Source organism: Meriones unguiculatus, chromosome 19, assembly GCF_030254825.1.
Source record: "Meriones unguiculatus strain TT.TT164.6M chromosome 19, Bangor_MerUng_6.1, whole genome shotgun sequence".
Lineage (NCBI taxonomy): Eukaryota > Metazoa > Chordata > Mammalia > Rodentia > Muridae > Meriones > Meriones unguiculatus.
Window position 1 is genome coordinate 56,501,434 of NC_083366.1, and position 27,316 is coordinate 56,528,749.

The 27,316-nt window shown below is 44.3% G+C and overlaps 1 protein-coding gene across 1 annotated transcript; it reads left to right on the plus strand.

Annotated features, from left to right (window-relative positions):
- The first annotated feature begins 326 nt into the window (after positions 1-326).
- Smim13 (small integral membrane protein 13) lies at positions 327-21,655 on the plus strand. Its single transcript, XM_021647291.2, has 2 exons — positions 327-533; positions 17,767-21,655. The coding sequence occupies exons 1-2, from the start codon at positions 458-460 to the stop codon at positions 17,955-17,957; spliced, it is 267 nt and encodes an 88-aa protein (XP_021502966.1). The 5' UTR covers positions 327-457; the 3' UTR covers positions 17,958-21,655.
- The last annotated feature ends 5,661 nt before the right edge of the window (positions 21,656-27,316 follow it).

The following is a 27,316-nucleotide window of genomic DNA, read 5'->3' on the forward strand; positions in this document are numbered from 1 at the left end:
GTGGGTGCTTGGTGATGAGCTGCTGCGGGGGAGGGGGCAGGGAGCGGAGGAGCAGCTGCGGCGGCCTCGGGGAGTGGTTGACATCTGGCGTCTCCGAGGGCCGAGGGGACCTCGCGGGAGCCGCTGCCGGGGCCTTGCGTCCTCCGCGCCACCTCCAGCTCACGCTTTCCCCTTCGGCGTCCGCCATGGCAGCGTGTCGGTTCGTCGCCGGCCTCTCCGCTCGCCGTGGCCCGGGCTCCACGGAGCGATGAGGCGGTAGTGGCGTCCCGCGGCCCGCTCCTCCCGCGCCTAGGTCGCCCCGGCCGGGGGCAGGTCTGCGGGTGGGTCCCTCCGCGGTCCGCCTCCGCACCGCCCAGTCCCGCCCCCTGGGGGCGCTGCCCTCGGGCGCCCGCCGCACATGCCGCCCCGCCGCCCCGCCGCCCGCCGCTGAGCCCGCGCCCACCCTCCAGCTCTCAAGATGTGGCACAACGTGGGGTTGACCCTGCTGGTGTTCGTGGCCACGCTGCTGATCGTCCTGCTGCTGATGGTGTGCGGTGAGTGGGGCCAGCGCCGTGGGTGGTCGGGAAAGCGTGCGTGGACAAGCGTCGTGGAGCCTGCGGTGGTCCCCTGGCCACCAGGGCAGGTCGTCCCAGCCCCACGGAAGCTCAGTGTTCAAGGCTGGCATCCTGATTCTAGGTAGGAAGCTCGTTCCCGCTTCCCGGGCAGGTTTGTCCTTGGTTGTCATAATGCCACAGTCTACCCAGATCTTCACCGTGGCCTGTATTCGAAGGAGAAGTGATTGGTTTCATCTTTTTTACTTGGAGGTTCTGAGCCTGGTGAGAGATTTTTTTTTTTCACCACCTTCATTTTATCCAGGGGTTGGAGCGTACTTGAGTTCCCAGCGCACATGAAGCGAGTTCGGGCTTTAACCAAATTGCGAGCATATGTGATAACGGGCAGAGCCCCAAAACACGCCTGTAATAAACTTCCAGGGCCAGGTAACCTAATTCTTGGTTCTGCTGTCATGGTGCTGTTTGGTTTGCTGTGTGTATTTCCCTTCTCAGAATGAGAGGACGTTAAACTGTTCTCAAGGCATGTTTCAGCCACTCTTAATTCGTTATGCACAGTAGCTGATAACTATGGGTCTCCAGCAAAGAGGCCGAACAATCCTGAGAATTTGGAAAGCATTTCGAATAGATGCTAGTGAGCGTTGGTATTTACAAGAGTATGCGCTTGACTTAATGGATTAAAACTTTATAAATACGGTAGAGGGTATTATTACATAGTTATTGCTCAGTCCAGTGGCTGTGCTAGGAAAAGTTACATACACACCTGTATACACATAAAGATACCCACACGTATATTTAATTTTTGTTAGTGATCCTGATTGAATGAAGGGCCTCATGTGTCAAGCACACGCTGAACAGCTGAGCTAATTCCCAGCCCTAAAATTTTTGGCTATTTCTAGTGACACTAGGGCTAAAAAGTCTTTTTTTTTTTTAAAAACAAACAAACAAACAAACAAAAGACCAGGGGCTTACTCTGTAGCCTTTTTTTTTTTTTAAGATGGGCCCCTGGGTAGACCAGGTTGGCACCGAGCTTGCTGTGTGGTGGGCACACCCAGCTTATTGTATGCCAGGATGGAACTGCAGGCTTCCGGCAGGCTAGGCAAACTGTGCCCCCAGCCCAAGGTTCTTGAAATAAGAATAAACTAGCCCTTAAGCATTAGTTGGATGGGTGAAGGATGAAGGCATGTGTTAGCCTTTCTACTGGGAATGAGAATGTGACATACAAGCCATACTACATGTTGGGCAGAACACTTGCCAAACTTCCTCTGAGACATTTTAATTCCCGTTTGCTTTCTCGACTTTCAGTGGCCATTGGGCTGCTTATTTTTACTCATTTTTTTTTTTTTAAACATGCCATGTCATTAGTTTTAGGAAACCTAGTGAGTGAGAGGTAAGGTATGACACTTTAAAACTAATGGTTGTATAAGCAGTCCAAATACTATTCCTTGTTGGGAAGCTAATGACAGGGTAGGGCAGCCTTTTGTTTTGACTGGAAGGTGGCTGAAGGTTTAGGAGAAGAGGGAAGGGGCAGACCAGACTTGGGTGCCTGATAATTTGCTGGGGCTGTGTCGCAGGACACCACAGACATCTATTCTCTCACAGTCCTGGAGGCTCGGAGGGCTTTAAGGGCATCTTTCCTTGGGGTGTAGATGGCCAACATGTCCTGGTATTTTCACAGGTTCTTCTCATTGTAGGTACATGATACAGGCCATTGGATAAGGGCCCTGGCACTTACAGATTTACTTACTTTCCAGACACAGTCACATTGGGAATTAGGACATGTGAATTTGGCAGGGACGGGATACAGTTTAGTCTATAACATGTAACATGTCTCCAGCATTTGCTGAAGGGTAGGAAGTAGTTAGTCATATTCCCTTAAGTAATTTTTACCTTTCTGGTGGTCATTAGCTTTTTTATTTATTTATTTTTTGAGAACCTGGCTAACGCTTTGAAAATGTTCAAGAAAAAAATGTATAAACACATTGTTTTCCTTTCTTACCAACATTTTTTTTTTTTTGAGGGGGCTGGTCTTTTTTAGGAGATTTTGTTAAATCAGGAGCAGTGAGTTCAAATTACCAGCCTTGGACCTTTGGGCTGGCTCACCTGCTTTCTGATCTCATTAAATTTTGCCACCTTTCTGTTTGTGCCCACTAGACCCTGGATCAGAATCTATCACCAGGTTGGCCCTAAGGAATCAAAATTGAGTTTGTTGGAGAATGCCAGTGAGCGATTTCACACAGCAAATTCTGAATTTCACATTTGGGATTCCTAGGGAGGTTTTCCTTTTGTATATACTGATTGTTTCTTCTTTTTCATTTTTTTATTCATTTAAAAATGTTTTCTGCTTGTACCATTCAGTGAAGCTGCGCTTTGTCGAGGCGGGTAATGAATGACTTCCATATTACTGAATGGGTATTCACTTATAGTCTTCTGCATAATTGAGGTTTCTCCCCTGAGAAGCACTTTGAGCTTTCATATTCCATGCTGCTATCCTTCTGCAGAGGCTGATGATCATTTCCAAACCCTCACCACCCCCTTCCAAGAAAAGGTCTCACTGTGTAACTCCCGTTGTCTTGGAAATCATGCTGTAGACCTGGTTGGACTGGAATTTACAGAGTTCCCCTGTTTCTGCCTTCCAGGTGCTGGGATTAAAGGAGCGTGCCACCACTCCCAGCTGTCCAGATCCTTTTAATCAAATATTTTCTTCAGCTTCTTTTAACTGAAGAAACAGTTTTAAAACCCATAGTTCATTTCACCTATATTTTTATCCTATAGATATTTACTTGTGTATGTCTTGATGATCTTCATTGCTACAACTGATTCTGTAATTTAGACACTTGATTAGCTGAGGTAGTTTTCATTGTTTTCCCTGCTTAACATTTGTAACAATTTTTGGCCAAATTAGTTCTCAGCATTTATATTTGGACTGTGTAACTATTCCCTGCTGGACTAACAGTATAATCTGGCCGCTTATGGTTTCGTTTTGCTTGAACCTAACAATTGCCTGGTAAGTTTACCCACTATTTTCATCTTTCCCAATGCTGGGATGTAACCCTGGTTCTTGCAGGTGCCAGGAGCGTTATCTAACAGTGAACTCCGCCCCCAAGCCCCTAGTGTTGCCTTCCCTGTATGTACCTTTTGTTATTTGTTTTCCCCTCCGGCGACCTGGATCTACACAGTCAACAAGAAATAGTTCCCATATGTTCAATTATTGCTCGTTCCCACCCCTTCCCAGAGCCCCGCTTCCTTCTCAGCAGCTGTCCTCACATGCTAAGCCGTGTGCTTTCTCTGCTGGCCTGTCCTGCATCTCCTGTCATTGTCTTTCTTATACATTCTGTATTTGTAGGAGTGTGCTTTCTAAGAAAAGGTACATGAAAAAGAATGTTTTGAGGTACCTGCTTAAAAAGTCTTTTGAATTTTAGCCTTGATATTTGACCAGTACTCTGAGTAGATCTGAGGTTGCACACTTTTTTATTTAGAGTTTTAAAATTATTGCTTGTTTTTTCAGCTTCCAGGGCTAATTTTGAGAATTGCAGTGCCTTTTCATTTCTTTCAGTGTTCAGGTAACTTATTTTTCCTCTCCAAATGCCTTTTTTGGATAGTCTTTTCATCACTGGTATACTGAAATGTCAAGATATAACTTGGTTCATTTTTGGTTTCATTCATTTTGTTCTAGACATATCCAATTGAGAATCTCCCTTTCTAGGAGTATTTTCTTCCAAAAATTTTCTTCCAAATAAGTGGTTTTATTTTTCATTTTTCCTGAATTGCCTTTTCCATATTTCCTTTTTTACTTTGGATTCTTTTTGTCCTTTTTTTTTTTTAATCTTCTTCTTCACTGCTGGTCATCGAGCCCAGGCTTTTTACTCTGGACTCTTGAACACCTAGAGAGAGTTTTTCTCTAGAAGTCTTTGATATGTTCATGTTCAAGGATGACGTAGTTAAAACAAAACAAAACGATAGTTTCTTACCTGGCGCTGTAGAAGAACACATATTTAATCCCAGCACTTGGGAGGCAGAGGCAGGTGGATCTCTGTAGGCCAGCCTGATCTACAAAGGGTGTTCCAGGACAGCCAGGGCTATACAGAGAGGCCTTGTCTCAAAAAACAAAACAAAACAACCTCCAACCCCCCCCCAAAAAGCAGCAACAACAAACACCAATGGGTCTCTGTTAGATGCAGGCTCACCCATGCACTGTGATTTGATAAGGACTTAGTCATTTGCATGCACCCTCAGTTGTTAATGTAGAGGTCTGTTCTCTGAGACTAACAACATTTGTTCTTTTCCCAGGGAAGAATTCTCTTACTTCCTACTAGGATATTTTAAATTTGCCTGCCCATGCAGGTAGATTTAACCAGTTGCTTTTTCTTCTCTCTGACTTTTCCTGTGGTCCTTGATTGTATTTTGTGTCTGAACTAGAAAGGTTTAGTGAGCTGTTAAGAGAACCAAGTCCTGGGACAGGCCCTGCAGCTACCACAGATCCTTGACCATTGGATCTGAGAGCCCAGAGCATTTCCATAACAGCAACTCTTTTAAGTTGCTCAGCGCTATAAGGGTGATAATCACAAAGAGCCACAGTTTTGGGCTGAAGGAGTAGTGCCTAAGAAATACCCTGGGTTTCCTGAGGCTAGAAGTTGAGATAGTGTGTATGTGAACAGATGGCTGCTGGGTTTAAGTCTAGGGTCTGACACACATTCCCGCATAGGGAACAGTCTTGGTTGGCTTTAGTTCACATATGCTGGCTGATGAAGTGCCTTTATCTCTCCCCCTCCCGAGAATTTTTTTCTAATCAGATTTTTAAAAAACAACTGATAATTTATTAAGGGGTTTTATTTTGTTATTTTTATTTTATTATTTTAATCTCAGGAGCCTTTGACAGTCACTCCTGGTTTCTTAACCAGAAGCAGCCCCAGTCCCCAAACTTCCCTGAGTGTCCATACGTGGTCCTCTATCCCCTCTGCATCTCTGATAAGCCCCTCACACCTCTAGAGCTTGCACATGGAGGCCAGGGAAATTCTAATCCAGTGATTGACAGTTCTGGATCTGCTGGTCTCTTTCCGTATCAAAAGCATGGTTGTGGCATAGCTTCCTGATGTCCCACAGAAACAGTGAGTTGGGCAGCTCCCTCAGAAAGACCCAGCAGAGGGCTGGAAGAATGTAGTTCAGTGGTATTGCTAGCACAACAAGGTGGGGTGTGTGCTCGTGTGTGGGTGCCTCTGTGGTGTGTGTGTGTGCGTGCGTGCGTGCGTGCGTGCGTGCGTGCGTGTGTGTGCACACGCTAGACAGGTTGCTCATTGCCTTGTAAAGTGGAGATGACAGACCACATGGAAAACAAGTGATTAATAGCAGATTACTCAAGAGGTAGGTAGGAGTATGTGCGTGTGTATGTTTGTCTGCTGTCTGTCTCTGTGTGTGTGTCTAAGGATTAAGGCAGAAAGAACTTGATTATCTTGCTAATTGAAACTGGCCTATTATATGATACTGATTTCTTGACATCTGTTGAATCCTGCTATCTTGAGAATGGTTAGCTAACTAGTTTCAGCTTCAGGACATGCAGCTTTAGCAAGAGTGACTGCTTTTCGGCCCAGTTTGTTTGGAAGGTTAGTGGGAACAGTGGCAGTCTGGTTATTGTTTAACACTGCCAATTAAAGTGTAAGAACTGTGACATAAGCCACTTAATTTGCTTTGTTAACTAGATCCTAGGGCATTTCCTGGCACGTAGCATAGTAGGCCCTCATCTGAAGGGAGGAAAATCCCTCTGCTGGTTATTAAATTCCAGCAGTAATTGCTAAGTGTGGCACACATTAGTGTTTCCTCAAAAGGGTAGCTCTTATTCAGTGAAAACTCCTTACTGGATCTTGGGAACATTTGCTGGAGAGGGCGGTCATGGGTATCCAAAATTAACAGAGGACCGTCTGTGTCCCTGAGGACATCATCCTCCAGTTGGGAAGACACTGAGACTACAGGTAACCGGCAACACCGAGGCTCCACCTCAGTCACAGGTCACAGGTCATGGATGCTGCCCCTGAACAGAGAGGATGCCTTGTTTTATCTTGTATCCCCCTTAGGTAGCTCATTTTCTTTCTCTATCTCTATTAAACTGTGAGTGTCTTAGTATGTCTATCAACCTGGAACAATTTTATTTTGATTGATTGATTGAGACCGGGTCTGACTGTATAGCCCTGGCTGACCTGGAATTCTCAGATACCCACCTGCCTCTGCCTCCAGCATGCTAGGATTAAAGGCAGACTCTTTAGTATGTGAAACACTGGCTAGCTGACAACCCCACCTGGCTCTGAATGCACTCTTCTTGTTTAATCTTCCTTATTTTTTTTGTTCACTGGGCGAGTGTCATGCCTATTCACCTAAATATCTGATGTGATTTCTGAGGTACAAAGATAACCACAAAATAGTTGTCTTTAAGCCACAGGCTGGACAGAGATCCATCTTAGTCATTCAGAAACATTTCCAGGGTTTGAAAAGATCCATTAATGTGGGCACACTCTACTTATGCTCAGATGAAGTTCATCAAGGTGGCATGTATGCTCACTCTTTTATCACTCTCCTTTCAAACAGTGTCCCCCATACTGAGACTTCACAAGTTCATCTCTGCACTATCATGAAAAATAGCTTTGGCACAATGCCCTTGAAACCCCAGTTCCCTTATACTAGTCTATGTGATAGGAGTGGCATGTTATCATGTGCCTTCCACAACCGGGGTTTATGCCCATGGAGTGTCTCTGGGTCCCCAAGATTATTTTAGGATGAAACACTAGTCACCAGAAACATCAAGCATGTGATTGGAAAGAGGGGAGTTTGAGCCCCACAGCCTGACTTCCAGAGGAGGCAGGGAGACATGGAGTTTGCATTGTGAGTGCAATGAAGATTTCAAACGTTAGCACATCTGAAACTACCTTTCTGGACTTGTTTCTGCAGTGTTTGCCATCTCATTGATACATTTATCCTCTCAGTTGCCAGGAAGGCTCTCTAGCCTCTTTGAAGATAGCAGCTTTCTCCTGTGTGCACCTGACCCTCCCCCTTCCTCTGCTCTTCTCCGTAGATTTCATTGTCACTGGACACACATGCTGCAGCCCAAGAGTGTTTGGGATGTAGGAAGCACTGACAAATATTTGAGGGACAGAAATAAACGAGTCAATTTCAAGCCAAATTAGCTGCACGTTTCGGCACAGATGTGGGCACTAGGAGCTTTCATGGGAACTTCAAGATTGTCCAGGCTCATAGAGCTACAGCCTGGCAGGAAGGAAGCCAGTTGGGAGTTTATGTTGGGTTGAGGTCAGTTTTAGCCAAGGGGACAATAGTAGAGTTGGGAATGGCAGTGGCTTTGGGATTGTAGTTTGACTCAGCACAGTGGTGCCTCTTCTCCCTGCCCTGTTGCAGTGATGAGCACATGAGATTTGAAGCTTTAGGGCTGGGATTTTGGACTGGTGTCAACAGAGGTCCTAGGAGGTCAGAGTGTGGGCCTGTACTAGGAGAGGAGTTGCATCAACCGAGGGTCACGCCCTCTCATAAGTTGGCCAGGTTGTGCTCCCTAGTTTAGCCTGAGCACACTGATATGCAGGTGTGTTGTACCAAGACCAGGCTACTTCTGTGTCTGGCAGATCAAGGAGTTAGAGCGGACAGAAGCGACTCAGGCCAAGCCAGGACTGCCCGCAATGTTCCCAGCCTCTAATTTTAATAAAGACAAATTCACAGAAAGCCGGGTCTGGGAATGGTGAGGACTAGCTACCTGTCTGCTGACCTAATGCCAAAGTACAGGTGAGTAGGGATGAATTAATCAGTGCCTTGGGGTGGATTTTCAAAGATTAAGCCTGGTTTTAGTTTACTCTGGTCTTAGAAAAATAGACTTAAGTCAGGCAGCACCTTACCTTCAGTGTTGGGGCTCTGCCAAAAGCCCAACAGAAAAGGCTCTTGGACACAAGCAAGGTAGAAGATTATCAAAATATGTTTCGGTGGTTAGGCTTTTTGCTTTTTTTTTTTGTTTTGATTCACTGTTGAGGATGAGTTGAGTTTCAGCTTGCCTGTAAAGGAATTCAAAGTTCTGGAACCATCTGAAAACGATGGTCTCTTAATTAGCTTAAAGGGTTTGTTAAAAGTTTGACAATACTCTTTTGAGTCTATGGTTTTTAGTCAGCCTTACTTAAGTATAATTAACAGATAAAATGTTAATGTTAACAACAACAAAAAATGTAAAAAGGTTTCAGTGTCAAGCCAACATTCAGAAGGCATTACCAAAGATGAGATGCACGTTTCCTAAGTGAAATGTGGAGGTTCATCAGGCTCCCAGTATTCTCTAAATAGTATATCTGTTGGTAGAGTAGACACTGAAAAGCAAACATCCAGTTTCCATCTTTCTTGCCCTAAAGTCCCTCACAAAACTATGTAAGAATTTAAGGATTTTGGTTGGTTGGTTCTTGGAGATAGGATCTCACTGTATAGGCTTGGCTGGCTTGCTGTATTCCAGACAAACCTTGAACTCTCAGAGATCCACCTGCCTCTACTTCCTGGGTGCTGGGATTAGAGGTGTCACACCAGGATTTAAAATGTGTATCAACTGACCAGTTAATGCTATCTTTAGCTCTGAAGATTCCTGCTGATAATGTACTAATTACAGAAGCCAGTCCAAACTGCTGCCTTTTTTTTTTTTTTTTTTTTTACAGACACTGAACAAACCTGTCAGATAGACCCAAGATGTGCAGACCACAGAAATACCAGTTGAAACAGATGTGCATGACCATGCCTGATTCTTCTAGGAGGACTGTACCCTTTTACCCACTCACCTTCCAAAGGGCCATTCTCCAGAATAGTCACGCTGGGGATTACGTTGCAATGTGTGAAGTTGATCATGCTTCATCCTTGAAGCTGTACGTTGTCATATGTCTGCCATGAAAACCCAAGAACTTGATATACTTAAATTTGTTGTTCTGCCCTAAGTTAGGTAGTTGGCTTGCTTTATAGCTGTAACTCATGGATGCCATTCCAGCATTCGGGAGAGTGAGGCAGGAGGGCCTCTAAGTTTGAGGCCAGCCTGTAACAAGACCCTGTCCTAAAAGGGGGTGGGTAGACAGCAATGTCCACTCGTTTACAGATAGTCGCTTGCAGCCTGACTCAAAAAGTTCTGACTCAAAAAGTGACTTCCTTTTCCTTTCCTGTTGGTTCCTTAGCCACTGGCCCAGATCTTAGGCATACTTGCTCACCCTCTAGATGCTCCTCCCATTTCTCCCAGTGCAGCTGCCTGCTGACCTCCACTGCTGAACCCGCTTTCTTGGACCCTCACTCAAGGCATGACTTTCTTCCTCTTTTTCTGTGTCCTTCCTCTCATCAGCTGCTGAGATTTACAGCTTGCTTGCCCTGTGTTGTTTTTCTTTCAAATTCTTAACAGATTGGTCCTTAAGCTTACAATAAAAGCAAAAAGCCCCTGTTAATCATTAGTCTTTTATGTAGGAATGGGAATCATGGTTACCAGTCTTGACTGATTCCGAGAAATGATGAGGATTAAGTGAAATGTGGAGCGTAGATTGATCGTGCGACTTTTAGTTACATTGATGGTGAGGTTCAGTGTTTAGCTCATCTACCATCATTGCCATTCTGGCATGTTTATCTATAGAAATCCAGTGCAGCATGTTTCAAAAACATTTCTCTTTCGAACTAATGCTTAATTAATTACTGTCACACACAAGTGAGTCACCTTTCATTATCCCAGAACCCAGAGCTTCTGCTGCCAGCCAGTTTTTCTGACTTACAGTGCTTATCAGTCTAAGGATGGAACCAGGCCCAAACCTCCATTTTAAAAAGCTGTGAAGAGCTCGCCCCAGCAGTCAGCCTTGGTGTCTGATTATGCGGAAGCAGAATTTCCCTCTCCCCTCCCCTTTCTCTCCTTCCTGGTTTTCTTTTTAAATCCAACGGTGTAAGGCCCATGCCTGTAGAATAAGAGTGTGAAGGATTTGGTGTGTGTGCTGTGCTTCCGTGAGCTGGCTCATGTGCTGCAGGCTTAAGGGGTACCTTTGCAGTAAAAGGTCATCTAGGTTTTATGACTTTTACTCTTCCATCTTCCTGCTCCCCCAATACATGGACTCCTTGGAGAAGTTATCTTAGATCCTGGCAACCACCTTAGGCCATTCTATTCTTAGGCTAAATTGAAGTTGTGACTCTGACCTGGCGGAGTGTCCTTTGTGTCTTTGGTGGCTCTTCCTTTGACACACCTCAGATCCACCCCTCTCCCATTTGGTGTGTTTTTGTGTATCTAATAATATGTAAAGGATGAAGCTTCATTTTATATTGTGTAACTTTGCACTGGTCTTTTTCTGCATGCAGTGCTGTGAACATGCTTAATTAAACAAGGCTATATATAGACAGACACAGCACAGCTTTAGCTAGAGCATAGTCAGCCTTCATCCCTTTGTCTCACCTTATCCATTTTCCGCTTTACAGTAGAATCCCACACACTAGGTAAATCGTAAACGATAGGTGTTTATTGGGTTGTGGAGGACTTGAGAGCCTTTGCTGGGTGAGACAGTATGGGGTGGAAGGACAAGCACACAGAGAGAGACAGACTTAAATCTGTCCTTGTGATACTTACGTAGTCCCTCTCTGTGGACATTATCTCATTTCTTAATAGGCCTTAATCACTTCTTTATATTGTTAAGATATCATGCACATATCCACCTGAGTTTTGGAGGGGACATTTCAATAGCTCTGGCCATTGTATCAGTTATTATATCCGTAAGCTTCTTATAGCATCTCGTAACTCATTGGTGCTATTTGGAGGAAAGTTTTATTAATTGAGGTGTTGGGTATTGAAACTAGGACCTTCCGTATGCTAGACAGTGAGTTATACTCCACTTCTAGGCAGTCTCTTTCTGTAGTCTTCTGTCTTAGGTAGGTTTCTAGTACTGTGATAAAACATGGTGACCAAAAGCCACCTGGGGAGGAAAGAGTTTATTTCAGCTCACAGCCTATCATCATCACCTGAGGAAGTCAGGGCAGGAACCTGGAGCCGGGAGCTGATGCCGAGGCCATGGAGGGGTGCTGCTTACTGGCTTGCTCCCCATGCTTTCTTATATAATCCAGGACCCCCAGCTCAAGGGTGGCACTGCCCACAGTGAGTGGTGCCCTTCCACGTCAATTATCAACCTGGAAGATGTTCCACAGGCTTGCCCATAGGCCAGTCTGGTGGTAGCATTTTCTCAGCTGAGGTTCCCGCTTCCTAAATAACTCTAGCTTGTGTCACGTTGACATACAACTACAGCACATCTTCTTATGTAATCTTCATATCTCAATAAATACTAATGTGGCTTTTGTTGCCTCTTGGGAAATGGAGTCTTCTGAGGCAGTTTCTGGTCAACTGTCCTTCATTTCTTCCTCCTGGGCATTCAACTCTGAATCCCTTCCTTTCTCCTTTCTCTTGGCCGGGCTGATTGATTCACTTCTTGGCATACATTTCTGTGCTTTCCAAACTTGTATGTACATTAATCTATGGAGCTTCAAAATGAAGCAAGCACAGTGAGGCATGGTGACAGGCACCTTTAATCGAAGTCCCTCAGAGGTAGAGGCAGGTGCATCTCTGAGTTTGAGGGCAGCCTGGTCTACATAATGAGTTCCAAGGCAGGCAGAGCTATGCAGTGAGACCTTGTCTCACAAAAAAACGAACAAATAAAAAAATGAGTAAGCGCAGCTACAAGATAGACTTGGGGTTTGTGCGACGAGCCCTCAAGACTCTAGTTTCCAAGACCTCCCTAGAACTTGTGATAAGTCATCAGTTATAGTGATACCATTTAGGAATTGCTGCCATTAAGTAGGGTCATTATGTTGGGTTGTTTTTGACCGTGTCTTATGTTTACAGTGAACTTGTACCCGAAAGGGAAAAGATGCCTCTCATCTTTCCTTGGCCTCACTTTGCCCCACACCAGGTAATTGGAGCCTCATGCAGTGTAGACATTCACTAATAGGTAATGTGTGGACCTTTTAAAAGAATCAGGGAAGGTTTTGCTACTTTGCTTTTGATGCAGGCTAGCCTGGAACTCAAGATCCTGCTTCCTCCTTACCTCCCAGGCATGACGATAGGCGCTGCCAAGCCCAGCTTCATAGGAAGACTTTAACCAGTAGATCTGTCTGTGAGATGGATGTGTTGCCTGTAATCTTACTTGGGACGCTTGCAATCAGAATTGCTCCAAGTTTAAGGCTGACATGGACTATACCTCAAGTCCCAGGCTAGCCTGGGCACTAAGTGAGATCTTGTCTCAGAAAACAAGTAGACAAAACTCACCTATTCGTTTTGAGCAGCTTCTGTGGTGGAGACTGTCCTGGGAGTCTTGCTTAATAGTCATTTACCAAGGTTCTTTCTCTAAGCTACTATGTCTAATCCCCACAAATTTCTAAAACTACCTGTGACTTCTTGAGTATGGAGGTAAACATGCAAGGAGAAACAGACTACACCAAGAGAATGACTAGTTCATGAGGACTAACCAAGTTAACTAACCAACCCAGTTCTAGTCTGTGGTAAAGCACCCAAGGACTCTCTTACCCTTGTAAGTTTTTAAGAAACTCCCACTTTTGGGTCTTCGAGTGTCTGTTACTTAAACCACAAGTTCCTTGATACACCAGACTAGCTATGCAATGCTCTGTCTACTTAAGGTTTATTTGTTATAAGGTGAGGACAGATAAGATGCTATAGTTCCTAGATCAGAGCACTCTTATTCTGGCAGTGTGGCATCCTAGATGTGTGTGACAGGACAGCTTAAATCTAGTGACGCTTAGGCTGGTAGAGGTTACATCTACTTGTCCCTAAAGTTAACAAGAAAAATTCATGCTTTCTTTTTCTGTAGTTAATTAACATCTCTGGAGTAGGGCCTTCTGGGACTGCAGTAGCTCATGGTTCCTTTGCTAAGTCCTGCTTGGCTTAGGATATATGCGTTGGGGGTTATAATAGTTCTTTTTCTAAAATAAATGTCTTGGGTAGTTGTTTTTGTTCAACTTTTGAATTTCCATTATTATCCTTTGTTTAGACAGTTGCCATTTTTTGATAAACTTTATAAGAAGCAGACACTGGTTTAGAGATATCTCCATTCTCTTCCAGTCTGTTCCCCCAAATTTCAGGCCTGTAAGGACGCCCTCATTTTACCCGAGGACAACTTGAGTTCCTTCTGCTTCGGTGATCGGCACTGCAGTGCTTGCCAGCTGAGCCACCTTTCATCAGCGTCCTTGCACATTGAGCATTCATGCTCTCTGGCTGCCAGCGCGTGAGCTCTGTGTTCCCGGGACAGGGTTCCCATCTCAGCCTTCCTGTGAAGCGCTGCTACCCTCAGAGCCCTCCTCCTCAGCCCTTGCTGCCCTCCCCTCCCCATGGGGACATAGAGGCGTGTTTTGTGAGTTTGTTTAGATTTGGGGCAGAAGTATGAGTGGTTTCGCAGGCCACTTTGGGAAAACATCGAGTATGGATGCAGCGACCGTAGCCTTCTGCATTCTATCATCTATTAAACTCTTTCCTCTCCCCACTCTGTGATTGAATCTCAGTTTTGTTGAAATCAAGGGGAAGAGAATCTGTGACCTAAGAGTGTGTTCTCACACCCAAGCCTCTGTGCCAGGCTCTGCCGTCGTTTGACCATCCCACAGGGAACTGCCCTGTCCTGAGGGCTTGTTAGTGCTTTTCAGTCAGAGACTTCTTGCTACCCATCGCTTCCCTCATTCTCTATGGAATATTTAGTCTTAAGGAAATGAAGACCATCTGTCCTCTCTTTGAACTGCATTATTATAATTTCCTGTTGGTACGTTTACATTCATGGTCACAATATCTGAGTTAAGGTTCCCAGTACCAAATACAAAGCCAGGAGTGGTGGTACACATCTGTAATTCCAGAGCAATAGAGGAAGACACTGGCATTGACCTCTAGCCTCCATAACACATTCACATACATGTATAAAAACATAGAAGCATGTATGTACATTGTGGGAAATTTTAGTTGAGTAGAATGACATTACAGAAACAGCGCAGTCTCCTGCTTTGACCTACAGACTCGCTGCACTGACTAGCCGGCTCTAAAATTCACCTAGCAATGCAAGGGATGCAGGCATCAAAACAGTCTTGGGAAAGCTGGTGGACATATACTTCATGGTCTCAAAAGGAATTCAGAGCTACTGCAGTTCAGATGGTGTGTGTCAGCAGAAGACTGTCATCTAGAGAGCTAGGAGCACAGAAGAAAATTGCTGTCTATGATTGGATTTCGGATAAGTTTTCCAAGAGAACTGTTCTTTCAACAAATGATCTGGGACAACCTGACAGTCATACAGTAATGAATGAATTTGGGCCCAAACTTTGTGCCAAAGACTTACGTGTTAAAGTCTGTAGAACTCTTAGAAGATTGGCTGGTGTAAATTGCAACCGTCTTGGATTTGCCAGGAGTTCCCTCCATGTCACCAAGGCAGCCCAGTGACTGACTTACTGGGTTTCATCAGAGTTAAACATGTTCTGCAGAAGTCATTTCAAAACAGTGAAAAGAGCCTAGATGGAATGGGTGAAGTGCCTCTGCTGTCTGGAACACACAAGAGCTTATAGCTCAAGAATTAAAACAAAACCTCTGAGCTTTAAACTGAGCACACTTGGATAGACAGTTTTCAAAAGCAAAAATGGAAAAAATTGACAAATTGGTAAAAAAAGGAAACATGTTATTAGTTATGAAGACTAATGAAAATCAAAGCCACCACTCTCGTGTGCCATTTCATATCTAGTAGGTTGGTTGGCAACAGGAAGTGTTGGCGAGGGTGTGGAGAAACGGGACCTCACATGTTGCTGGTACCATGTAGAGTAGAGCCACCAGCACCAAGCATGGACCTTGAAAAGAGGTTTCATAAATGAAGCCAGAAACAAAGGCCACTTATGTGGCATGTTCACAGAGGGGAAATCCGCAGTGATGTAATGCATGTTCGTGACTGCCAGCGGGAAGGAGGAGGCTGCGTGGCAGACACTACCTTGTGAACGTTGGCTTGACACTGAAGCATTTTTACGTTGTTGTCATTCCTGGCAGTGCAGTTGGGAGGAAGAGAATTTGGGACCCAGTGGGACGTCCTCCCGTCCAAAGCCTCTGGCAGCTGTTGTCACCTTTTTCCTTTTCTTTTCTTTAAGCAGCCCCCCCCCCGCCACGCCCACCTTTTCAGACAGAGTCTCTCACTAGGTAGCCTTGGCTGGCCTGGTGCTCACTGTGTGGACCAGGCTGGCCTTGAACACACAGACATCCACCTGCCTTACACCTCCCGAGTGCGGGGATTCGAGGTGTGAGTCATGGCCTGCAGCGATGCTGGGGGATTCTTGCAGGGCATCAGACTTCTTTTTTCTCTTTCAAAGTCTCATGTAGCCCAAGCTACTTCAAACTCTCTCTATAGTCAAGGATAGCCTTCAATTTCTGATCTTCCCACTTCACTTCCAAGTGTTGGGATTACAGGCGGACCACCACAGCTGGTTTTGTGTGGTGCTGGAGAATGAGTCTAGGACTTTATCTCTGTAGCCTGACAAGCTCTCTGTCAGCCGAGGTCCTTCCCCAACCATGATGGCTCTGGAGGATTCTTTTAGGGTCGGTACACATGCCCGGGAGCTCAAGAGTATTGGTTACACAACCGTTTGAACATTCCAGAAGCCATTAAGCTGCTTCAAAAGGATAAATTTGATGATATATGAATCATCTCTGTAAAAAAGTAATTTGAAAAAAATAGTTACCCCAGGTTTTCCTGCCCTGGTAGCATCTGAACTCATGTCAGGTGAGCCATTTATGGACCAGTTTCTCAGTGACAGGCACCTAAGCTCCTTGGCTGTTCTTCCTTCAGTCCTCACAGTGCAGCTTTGTGAGCCTCGGGTCAGAAGTGGGGTCCTCCTGCCCAGTGGTCTTTCCTCTGATTGCTCTACCAGTTTAGCAGAGACTTTTGGAAGGAAGCAGAACATATTAGTCTGGAAATATATTTTACAAAGCTGGGCTGTTTATGCACATAGTTGACCAAAAATATTCTGGACTCTTTCTTAAGTGACTGTAAGGAACAAGGCAAATTAAACACGGGGGTGGAAAAGCCATTTGGGGTTTATTTTCATGAAGTACGACATGTCATTTGAAAATGCTATGGCCTGCTGGCCGTTGTGAATAAAGGTCATGAAGGAAACAGCGGCAGAAAACAACTGCTGTGGCTGACTTGGTGTGTGAAAACACCAGTGCCGAGGCTGACTTCCCCCGACCCCCGACTTCGTGTGTGTTCTCCTAAAGCTTGGGGCAAGCCAGCTTGGGTTTACAGGATTGATCCTTTATTGAATGATGTTTCTTCCTTAAAGAATTTGACGTGAAAATGTCATTTTCTAAAAATCTTGAACTTATGCAGTGAGTTCAGAGGCTTTATGTTCCTATCTCGTAATTGTAGAACTTTTACAGTTTTCTGTGAAATTGTTTATACACCAGCAATTCTCAGCCTGGGGTGTTGCTACCCCTTTGACAAACCTGGTCTCCAAGGACACACACTTCATGAAAATAAAGCCCATTTGTAATACATGTTACAATTTTTGAGAGTAGCAAAATGACAGTTATAAAGTAGCATTGAAATAGTTTTATGTTGGGGTCAGCATATAAGGAGCTACCTGTAGAAAAGGGGCTCAGCATTAGGAAGGTTCGGAACTGCTGCTATACCCTTTTCAGCAGCGCCATCTTACCAGGCCTTTCACTGTGGCACAGTTGACTCCTCCTGTGTGACATCTTTTCGTTCTGGCTCACCTTGAGTAGAACTCAGGTAGGGTATAGCCACTCATTAATCAAGTGTGTTTCTTTCCTACAGAAATACTGTTAAACTTGATCTTAATACAAAAAAATACTCTCACTTACTCCCAATCTCACATAAAACTGTACGGAGAATTGGTATTTGCGATGGAGTCTTAGCATGCAGCACAGGCTAGCCTTGAACTTGGCATCTACCTGCCTCAGTCTCCCAAGAGTATATGTGGAACAATACTCATTATAATATCACTGCTTGGTTCTAAAGTCCATGAAAGCAGGGAGTTGTCCTGTGTAATTCTAGAAACCATCCTCACGCCTTACACATCCCAAGAGCCTAATGCTTGCCATGTGGATGCATTGTCTGGCACGCATACTGCTCTGTGACAGGCCTTTCTGTTAACTGTTGTGTTCTGAGTTGAAAACAAAGCAATCATTTGTCTTAATGTTTTTGTCTTCTTCTAGGTTGGTATTTCGTATGGCATCTATTTTTATCTAAATTCAAGTTTCTCCGGGAGCTGGTGGGAGACACAGGATCTCAGGAAGGAGATCATGAGCAGCCTTCAGGGTCTGAAACAGAAGAGGACCCTTCAGCTTCACCACACAGGATCAGATCTGCTCGCCAGCGAAGGGCACCTGCTGACGAAGGCCGCTGACCAGACGCGCCTTACTAGAATATGGTCTGAGGGAGTTCTGAGCCTCTGTCCTTAGAGACCTGACTTTGAAAGTCACTAAGTGACTGAGGAACATTTGCAATTGGATTTATATCATAAAAAAAAAATAAGATTTATACGTAAGCCATATAGAAATAAAGGGAATTTAAACCAAATTGGACCATTACAGATTTCATCCTGGATATTTGGCTTCACTGGGCCTACTTACTCTTTGCCTCTTGGGCTTTTTTGTTTTGTTTTGTTTTGCACTGGTGTAAATCTGTAAACATTTCAGGCTTGAAGACACATGTTATTAGTCATAAAATGTACCCTTTTCTTGATGTTTTAACTTGTCAGGAATTGGGACGTATCTCATTACTGTCAACCGGGTGATAGATAGTCTTGCCATTGACCTAGCTTACGCATATGTGACTTTGCCCCTTGTTAGAGTGTCATTACCTCAGCTGATGTGTATATTGTTGGTATCAAATATATCAGGTTTAACTGGCACTTAAAAATGACTCAGCATTGAAGTGAAAGGTTATTGTATATGCAGAGAAACATGGAAACAGCAGTGAGGCATTTTGGTTAATAGTGATGTCAACATTTGCTACCAGAGAAATGGTCACAATTCTATATTGTCTTGAAAAGAAACAACAAAATGCTTTATGGGACTTAAGAAAGGAAGATACCCACAAGTTGATGAATCTGTGCTACGTTTTATCCGCGAGGCACTTGCAAAACAGTTGTCTTTCTTCAAGGCAAGGGATTGCAGTCAAAGGCAAGGAGAAATTGCCAAAATCCCCAGAGTTGACCTAACAAAATTCAAAGCAAAGAGAGGCCTATATGACCACTTCACGGAGAAGACTGCCATTAAGATATCGTATGTTTTATTCGAAGCTGCCTCCTGGTGTTAGACAAAAGGCAGTGAGCGCTCCATCAGGAAATGCAGCATTGCCAGTACTCTTGACACACGTGTGGGGAAGTGAAGATTCCTATGACTAATTTCAAAAGTGATTTGGAAGAGGGGGACTCAGAATCTGAAGTTACAGTTATAACTTAACCTGTTCATTTCACACATTCTTTACATAGGCTCAAAGTTTATGTGGCAAAAATATTTTAGAACGTGGAATAAAATGCAAACTAAAACATGTTTCTGGATGCCAGGCGCATGTCACAGCTTAATGGGCAGTGTTTTTTTCTTAGAAATACTTATGGTGCATCTTAACAGTTGATTGTCACTTAGACTAAGTAAAAGTGATAATTTGTAAATTTACTTTTCAAGATAGCAGTTATTTATTGGAGAACTTAAGTATAAATCTTACAGTGTTAACATAGTTATTTTCTATGAAATACTTTTGGGGTAAACCTATTGGGGGTTTTAGAGTTATAGTTAAGAATCTATCAACTGTCTTCTCCTTTAGGGAGAATGAGATCAGTCCCCCTTTATATGGGGACTTTAGGTTCTGGGCTTGTTGTGGAGAAAGTACTTCACGAACAGCAATTCAGCCACAAGACCTCAAGAGTGCTAGGGCTTGAGAAAGCAGTCATTGAAAATGCCTGCTTAACTAGGTAAAATGCCTCTTGCCAGGAGTCCATGTTTGTTTTAACTGAACTTTGGACTGTTTACTAGAGAAGAGAGATAGATTAATGGACCGTCTAGTGTTGTCTGTGCTGTACATAAGTGAACTGCAAAGCCACGGTACTTTCCGGGTTCTTGTTCTTTGGGGCTGTTTAATCCTGTTTGATACCTCATTCTTTCTACTGGCAGATTTTGCCCCAAGCTGAGTTCCTAAAGAACTGTTTTTGACATTGTAGCCCTTTGGGAACACTGGAAGGGAAATCACAGGGGGCCAGCCTCTACTTAAACAAAAAATGCCCAGCAGCTGAGAGTGGGGTGCCATCAGTCTGGCTGCTTTATGGGGCATCATGTGACCAGAGGCAAAAAGAGCAGTGACGTCGTTTTTAGCTTTGATTTGTAATACTTCTTAAAGCAACTAAATATCACTAAATGGGTCAAGATGCTCTGAGGCATCTTGGTACTGGGAGGATGTTTACATTAGATTTTTTTTTTTCATAATCTAATGTTTTGAGCTCCAGGTTTTCCTTTTTGCTAATGTTTTTGCGGCAGATAGCTAAGGTTTAGATGCCAACAGGAAACACTTTAAGCTGCAGGTGAGCTCCCCGCTGTATCAGTATTAAAGAGTTGTGGCTGATGTAACTGTCCCCTCCAACCTATAACAAGGTCCAAACTAATTCCCCCAAAGCTGCATATGTGGCATTTTTTTATTGGCACTTATGTTTGCGGCATATTACAAAACATTAATAAATACTGTACTTGGCCCAAGAAACAGTACCTTATGATGCAATAGCTCATACTTGCGTGCTTAACTGAAGACATTTTGGATGCCAGTATGAAGAGTCTAAAGCATAGTCCTTTGTGTAAAATTGGTCTCATGGATCTCCTTTACCCCACCAAGAGAGGGGAGAAAAACCATTGTCCTGCAGGAGTCCTCATGTGCTGTGGGTTTCTGTCCTGTTTCCTGTTTTGTTTTAGTACTTTTATAGCTGTTACAACTGCCACACCTGCATTCTCAGGCTCTCAGCACAAGGGGTGTGCTTAGCTTTAACGTTTAAAAACATAGCAGAGAAATAATAGAGTCTTGCCTGCACCCTTCCAAAAATGATATCTCTTTGAGGCCTGATTAGAGACTCAAGGACTCAGGTGGATGGTTGCAGTCCTTCTCACCCAGCCCTTCCCAAATCTTTGTTTTGTCTTTAAAGGTGTGTGTGTGTGTGTGTTTGCGTTTGCGTGTGTGTTTGCAAATTGCCCATGTGGTGGCAGGGCTCAGATTTAAATGCCAGAACACTAAAGATTTGAATAAGTTAGCTGAGGCATTAAATACACACCTGAAGATAACATTTGAACTGAATGGATTCTCACAGTGGAAGGAGATAGTGGGTAGCCGTTTCATGGACATCTTGACCTCTTTGTTTAGGCTGGGTTGAAGAGCCATTTCAAAATGGTATTTTGCTAGAAGTTTAGAATATGTATGTGCAGACATCTGAAACCTGATGGGAAGTCGTCCATGTTTCCTGTCAAGAGAGGCAGTGCATGAAGTTATTGAGTCTGCAGTGCAATCCTTTCTAAAGTCAGTTTTTCCCAGAAGGCGTCTGACTGTGATTGGTAACCAGATTAACCGCAGGTCTGGTGAACTAAGTGCTTTTATATTTGAAGTTGACTTCCTAAAGCCAGTGAGCAGCAGTTCCCAGCATTGGTTATAGAATCTAGAATTAAAGCACCTTGTATTGTCTGCTGTCCAAGTGTCCTGGAGTTTGAAACTTGTAACAAGTTAGAGTTTGTCCTGTCTTAGTGGAAGCTGCATCTCCATTGGTTAGAGTACGTGCTTTCACCTCCATGCCAGTTCTATGCATAATCATTCACCAAATACCGCTGCCGTGGCTTCTTACAGGAGCCCTTCCGTCCTGTGCTGTGATGCATTGTCACATTGCTGCTTGACAAATACATTGTAAGGAACTAGAGCCGTGTGTGATAAAAGTACCTTTGTGTAACAAGATGTAAAATACAGACGGGGGATATGCAAATAAATGATGTTCCTGTCGTAATATCTAAAGCTTTCATGGTTTGTATGTTTTAACTTTCACTTTAAACTGCACAGAATAAATGAAAATGAAAACAATCAAGTATATGTGTCATTGATTAAGGATAATGACTAATAATGATGGGTACTTTGGACACAATGGGATTTTAAAGCTGTTTTGTTCCATGCTTCCCCAGCTCACAAAGTCTAAGAATTGGGAGCATAGCAGTATTAGGCCACAGAGCCTGAAAGCCATGCAGCACAGCTGTGTTGGTGTGCTCAATCATACTCAAGCTTCCGCTGTCCAGGACCTCAAGAGCTTGCGAAGTTGCTTACCCTAGACCATGTCTTAATCCTGTCAGCACTGACTACCAGGAAGACCAAGGGGACTGAATACTGCCGAGTGAGAAGGTGCAGAGGCCTGTGAGAACACACTGGAGGTGGGAAACCATGGATTCCAGTGACCGAGCCAGTGTTTTTCCTCAGTGCCCAGGGGCCAAGAATATAGGACAGGAAAAGAGACTTTGCCATGGCCTGGCTTTGTAAGGCAGGGCTGTCTCCACGCTTGCTGTGGAATGGTTTGGGATCTGGGCTGGTTAGGAGAATCAGTTTGGGAACCAAAGGCTTGGGATGGTGGGTAGCACGTAAAAGGAGAAAGGTGTTTACAGAATGGAAGCAAAATGTTGTGGAGGAGCTATGAGAATGTCCCACCCCTGCCATCCAACAAGCTGTCATAAAGATAATGCTGGTCATGGAGGACTTGCAGAGTGGGGTTAACAAAAGCTGCAATAGAAACGGGGGGGGGATTAAACAGTGGGGTTAACAAAAGCAGCTCAGAAACGGGTCCCTAAAGAACATTACTATTTCAGACACTGACGAAAAGTCCATTAGGATACTGAGAAGGAAAGCAGGATGGGAAGAGCATGGGTTGGTGCTGAGCGGTAGAGCTACGTCTATCAGGAAGTGGTGACAGGAAGCGAGTGCAGTGGTCCTGTCTAAGATGTGAGACTGAAAGGCTGGTGAGGGACAGTCTGAAGACCTTTCTATGAGAGTTGAGTTGACAGGGTCAGTGACAAGACAGGTGAAGATCATGGATGAGCCAGTGCTGGCCTGGTGTTGGAGGATGCTGGCATGGAACATGTTGGAAGGGACAGCTTGAGATCGAGAGCAGAAAATGTGACAATAATGAAAATGGCCAGTCTGGATCCTAGGTTAAAGGTTAGCAGAACTTAGGTCCTATCCAGATGTTATACCTTGGTACCTGAGGCTTTGTTTAGCCTGTTTCTCGTTCTACTAAATGGGAGAGAGAAGAATGATTTTTTTTTTTTTTTACAATATTCACTGAATGTATTCATATGATTAATATGTAAACAGCCAGTGACGGCCCCGGCTGGTGATTCACTTCTGCAGCTGTACCAGTCACCTTAAGGACAGCTTGGTCCAGCAGTTGTTCAGTTCATTTAAAAAAATGGTCAAGAGGGAGTCACAAAATCTGCATGTATTATATCTAAGTAAGACCAAGCCAATTTCCCTCCTTCCTTTTCAACCTGATTGCAGATCCATTTGAGTGCCATCCTGCCTTTGCAAAGGTCAGAGGTAATTCTGTGATTCAATCTTGTTCTCTCAAATAAGAACAGATCTTTGCAGAGAGTTTTACTATATTATCCAAGATACTGTAGTTTGTGTATATGAATATATTTGAGATAGTATCACTCCATGTCCTGTGATGGTCTGGGGCTCACTGTGTAAGACGGGCTAGCCTTCACCTCCCTAGAGCCGAGATTAGAAATGCGAGTATGTGTATTTTAAACTTACCTGCTTTGATCAATAGGATTTTTTAGCATCTTGCTGTTTTGAAAATCTCTCAACACATTCAAACAGGTTTCCAAGGAAACACCCCCCTCTCTTCACATACGCTGTAGCATCTAAAGTGTGTGATTACAGTAAAGGTAAGGAGAGCATGCATATTCATGTTTGGGGATGAATTTCGGCAAACATGAGACTCGTTAGTGAGAACAGCTCTGTGAGCATATACTGATCCTCTTTCCCATTCAGGAGGAACTTGGACATCTTGTTTAGCTAGTGGGAACCTCAGCCTGGAGCCTGTCACATGCTGTATCAACTTGTGCCTTGCCTTCGCTCCTGACGAAGAACAGATCCTCTGCCCATCCAGATGTGTCTCTCCCTTCCTCCTTTCCAGCAAATTGACACTACTAGTGACTTCTCATAGCTTATCAACTGGATTGGTCCCTTCAACACAAATAGTCATCAAGTGTATTATGCCTTGAAGGAATGAAGGAAAGACCTCTTCTTCATGCTAGACCCTGGTCAACTGCCTCTGTGACATCACTAGCAGAATCAGAGGGATAGTTTTCAGTCCTCAAGTTGACTGGACACTTCCTGTGATTGCCTCTTTCTTCCTTCCTTCCTTTCTTCCTTCCTTTCTTCCTTCCTTCCTTCCTTCCTTCCTTCCTTCCTTCCTTCCTTCCTTCCTTTTTCTTTTCCTCGGAATGTGCTTTTTCTTGGTTTATAGGGCACAAACTCTGGATTGTATTTCTACTCATTTGTTCCTGCCCCATCCCACGAATAGCTCGAAGCTGAGCCCCACAGCTCATGAGCCTTCATACTAGCCTGTTCTTACCCTGTGCTCTTTCTCTGAGCCATTGTACTTGTGGCCTCAAAAGTCTCTTCATCACTGGGACCCTGCTTCTCTCTTTTCAGCCAACTATCTCCTTAGTGTCTTCAGTTGGCTGTCTTAAATACTGATCAAGAGACTGGGGAGGTGGTTGGTTAATAAGAACATTGCCAAAGCCTGAGACCCTGGGTCGTTCAGATACCAGGTGCCAGGGGCTGGGGGCTCGAGGATGGAGGGCGGGGAGGTATTCAGTATTTGTAACCCTAATGTCCTGAGGACAGAGACCAGTGGATTCCTGGAGCTTGTTGGCTAACCTACGCAGCCAAATCAGTGAGCCCCAGGTTCAGGAAGAGACCTGAGAGAGACAGAGACAGAGACAGAGAGAAGGAGGAAGGAAAGGAAGAGAGGGAAGGAGGGAGGGAGGGAGGGAGGGAGAGAGGGAGGGAGGGAAGGAAGAAAGACAGAAGGAAGGAAGGAATGGTTCTGTGCTAATTAAAAATAATGTGGAGAGGTGACCAAGGAAGATGCTTAACATTGACCTCTGGGCCTCCACATCAGTGCATTCACATACCTCCATACCTATGTATGTGCACACATCCACACGAACACATATATAACCCATGCACACATAACACACATGCACACACACAAACCAGGTAAACTCAACATCAAATTTATATATGATCCCTCCTAACCTGGTGTTCTTTCAGTGCCCCCAAACAAACAATTGCTCCAGTCAGCAGCCTCAATGTGCTCATCCACACCTCTCTACCTGATGTCCTATAGCCAGTGTCATTGGGCCTCATGGAGTCGCCTCCTGAAATAGTTCCATATGCTTTTCTCCATGTCACTGTTAACTACTGCGATATATATATATATATATATATATATATATATATCACAGTATATATACCAAGTGCTTGTAGAATAGTGGTTACTGGTGTAGGCTCTGGAGTTAGCTTTCTGTTAACACTTCACTTTTAATCTGTAAGATAGATTTTAGAATGATCCATGTATTTCATGGGGTGTTAGGGGGATTAAGTGAATCAGTACAGATGATGTGTATGTTGAGCATTTCTTAATATTGCGACGCTCACCCAGACTATGTTAATAGTGTGTTGGGTCCTTGTTGTATGTCTCTAGTGGTTTCTCCTCACTGCCAGAAGAATGAGCTTTATGAAACTCAACTTTGTTGCCTCCTTGCTTATAACATGTGAATGGGTTCCTGTTGCTTTTGGGGAAGAGATAAATGAGTCCCTCTGGCATTAGCTCCTATCCCCCCTCCCCACCCCATCTTCATCTCTACTGCCATGGGAGTCATCTTAGTCACACCAATCTGTGGTCCTCCTCCCCAGGCCATGAACTCCCCATCTTCTAGTCAGAAGTCACATTCTGGGAGAGGTTTTCTTGAACATCCATCACCCTTTCCAGACTGTTCCTTTGTTTACTTATTCCTTCCTTTTGGTGGCCTGATCACAGGCAAGGATTCAGCATATGTTGGTGGATTTATTTAACTAAATGCCACCAGACTCACAATGCTGAACTAATAATATTTCAATGCATTTTAAGGCTTAGGTAAAAACAATATTTTAGCCTGCAGGCCACTGTAAGTTTGCTTGTTGGAATCCACACCTAAAATCCAAGGAGCTGGGTCCTGCCCCATCATCTGTAAACATGCCACTTTCTATAACCAACAGTCATCAGAGTATGTTAACGAGATGTTCATTTTGCCAGCCCCTCCTTCCACTTCTTGTCCATTTTACTCCCTTCAGAAAAGGGAAAAAGATCCTAAGAAACAGCAGCTTTTGACCACAAGGTGGCGACAGTGCTTAAGCGTTAGGACTGAGTATTGCTTCTATTCCAATGGAGTCAGGAGTGTGCGCTTTAAAAGGCTGTTGTGGATGGAAGTCTGCTAATCTATGGCATTCTGTTTGGGGCCATAGGTGTAAGGATTAATCGGGCCTAAGGCAGTGAGGATGAATGTATAAATCATTGCTCAAAGTAGAACAGAGTCAAGGGAAGAGGGGCGTGGCCTACGTCCTTGGGTCAGGACAGCAGGTCAGCCACCCTCTTCATCGAGAGCAAAGGTGACAGGTAGCTGTAATTCTAGTTCCTGTGACTCCCATTAACGAAGGGCTGAGATCTGAGGAAAAAGTCAGATATTTAAATTTCATTGCCCAGGTGAAACAAGAGGATTTTGGAAGATGAGCAGGGAAAGGGTGATTGACCCAAAGGCCTCTGTGGGAGCATGCAAACCCTGCTTTCTGTCAACCAGTGCCTTCAATAATAATAATAATAAAAAGTTCTTTTTCTTAGATTGCTTTCATGGACCCTCATAGCTTTGCAGTAGGTGTAGAAGGCAGGGAAGATATTCTCACGGGTAAAGAAACTGAGGTCCCAGGAGGTGAAGTAGCTTGACTGTGGATGCCATGATTAAGTTCCAAAACCCTTGAGCTCCTGTCTTGTTGCTTAGGAAATATTTTCTGTTTCAGAAGTTTCCAGGTTACTACTATGTGTCCTCCAGCACTGAGGAAAACAAACACATTCAGGTGCAAATGCTAGGGAGACTTTCTGTCAGGGAGCCAATATGGTGGACGCACTTACTGTCACGGTTCTTGTTTCCTTTGGTTCCATTCCTACCCTCAAGATAAAGAAACCTGCTTTTGTGTCTTCTATTGCTGGTTTTTCCTCAGGGAAAAACTCCACAGGGACTCAGCACGCTTGAGTTTAGGGCAGCTCCAAATATGGATTATTTAGCAGGGCAAGGGACTAGCTATGTGGCCAGGTTGCTAAGGGTTTTTGGCAAAAACCAGAATCCTTTATTCACTTGGCTCTGAAGGAGGCAAGACTCTGATGAGGGTGGCTTACTGATCTTGGTGTCTGAACACCAGCTTGTAGTTTGTAAATTGCAGTCATGTTTCCAGTGGCCACACAGGGCCCAGGGAGTGATGCCACCATCTCTGTGGGGTTCTATCTTCCTATGGACCACCGGGGCCAGAAATGAGCATTGCAGAAAGTTTCCTGGATTGTAGTATCCTTCTGGCTTCTAGGCAGGAAGGTATCTTCGTCGGTAATAGTTACTACTGAATGTCTCCTCAAGTCTGCTGAGCGCTGTGCCATGTCAT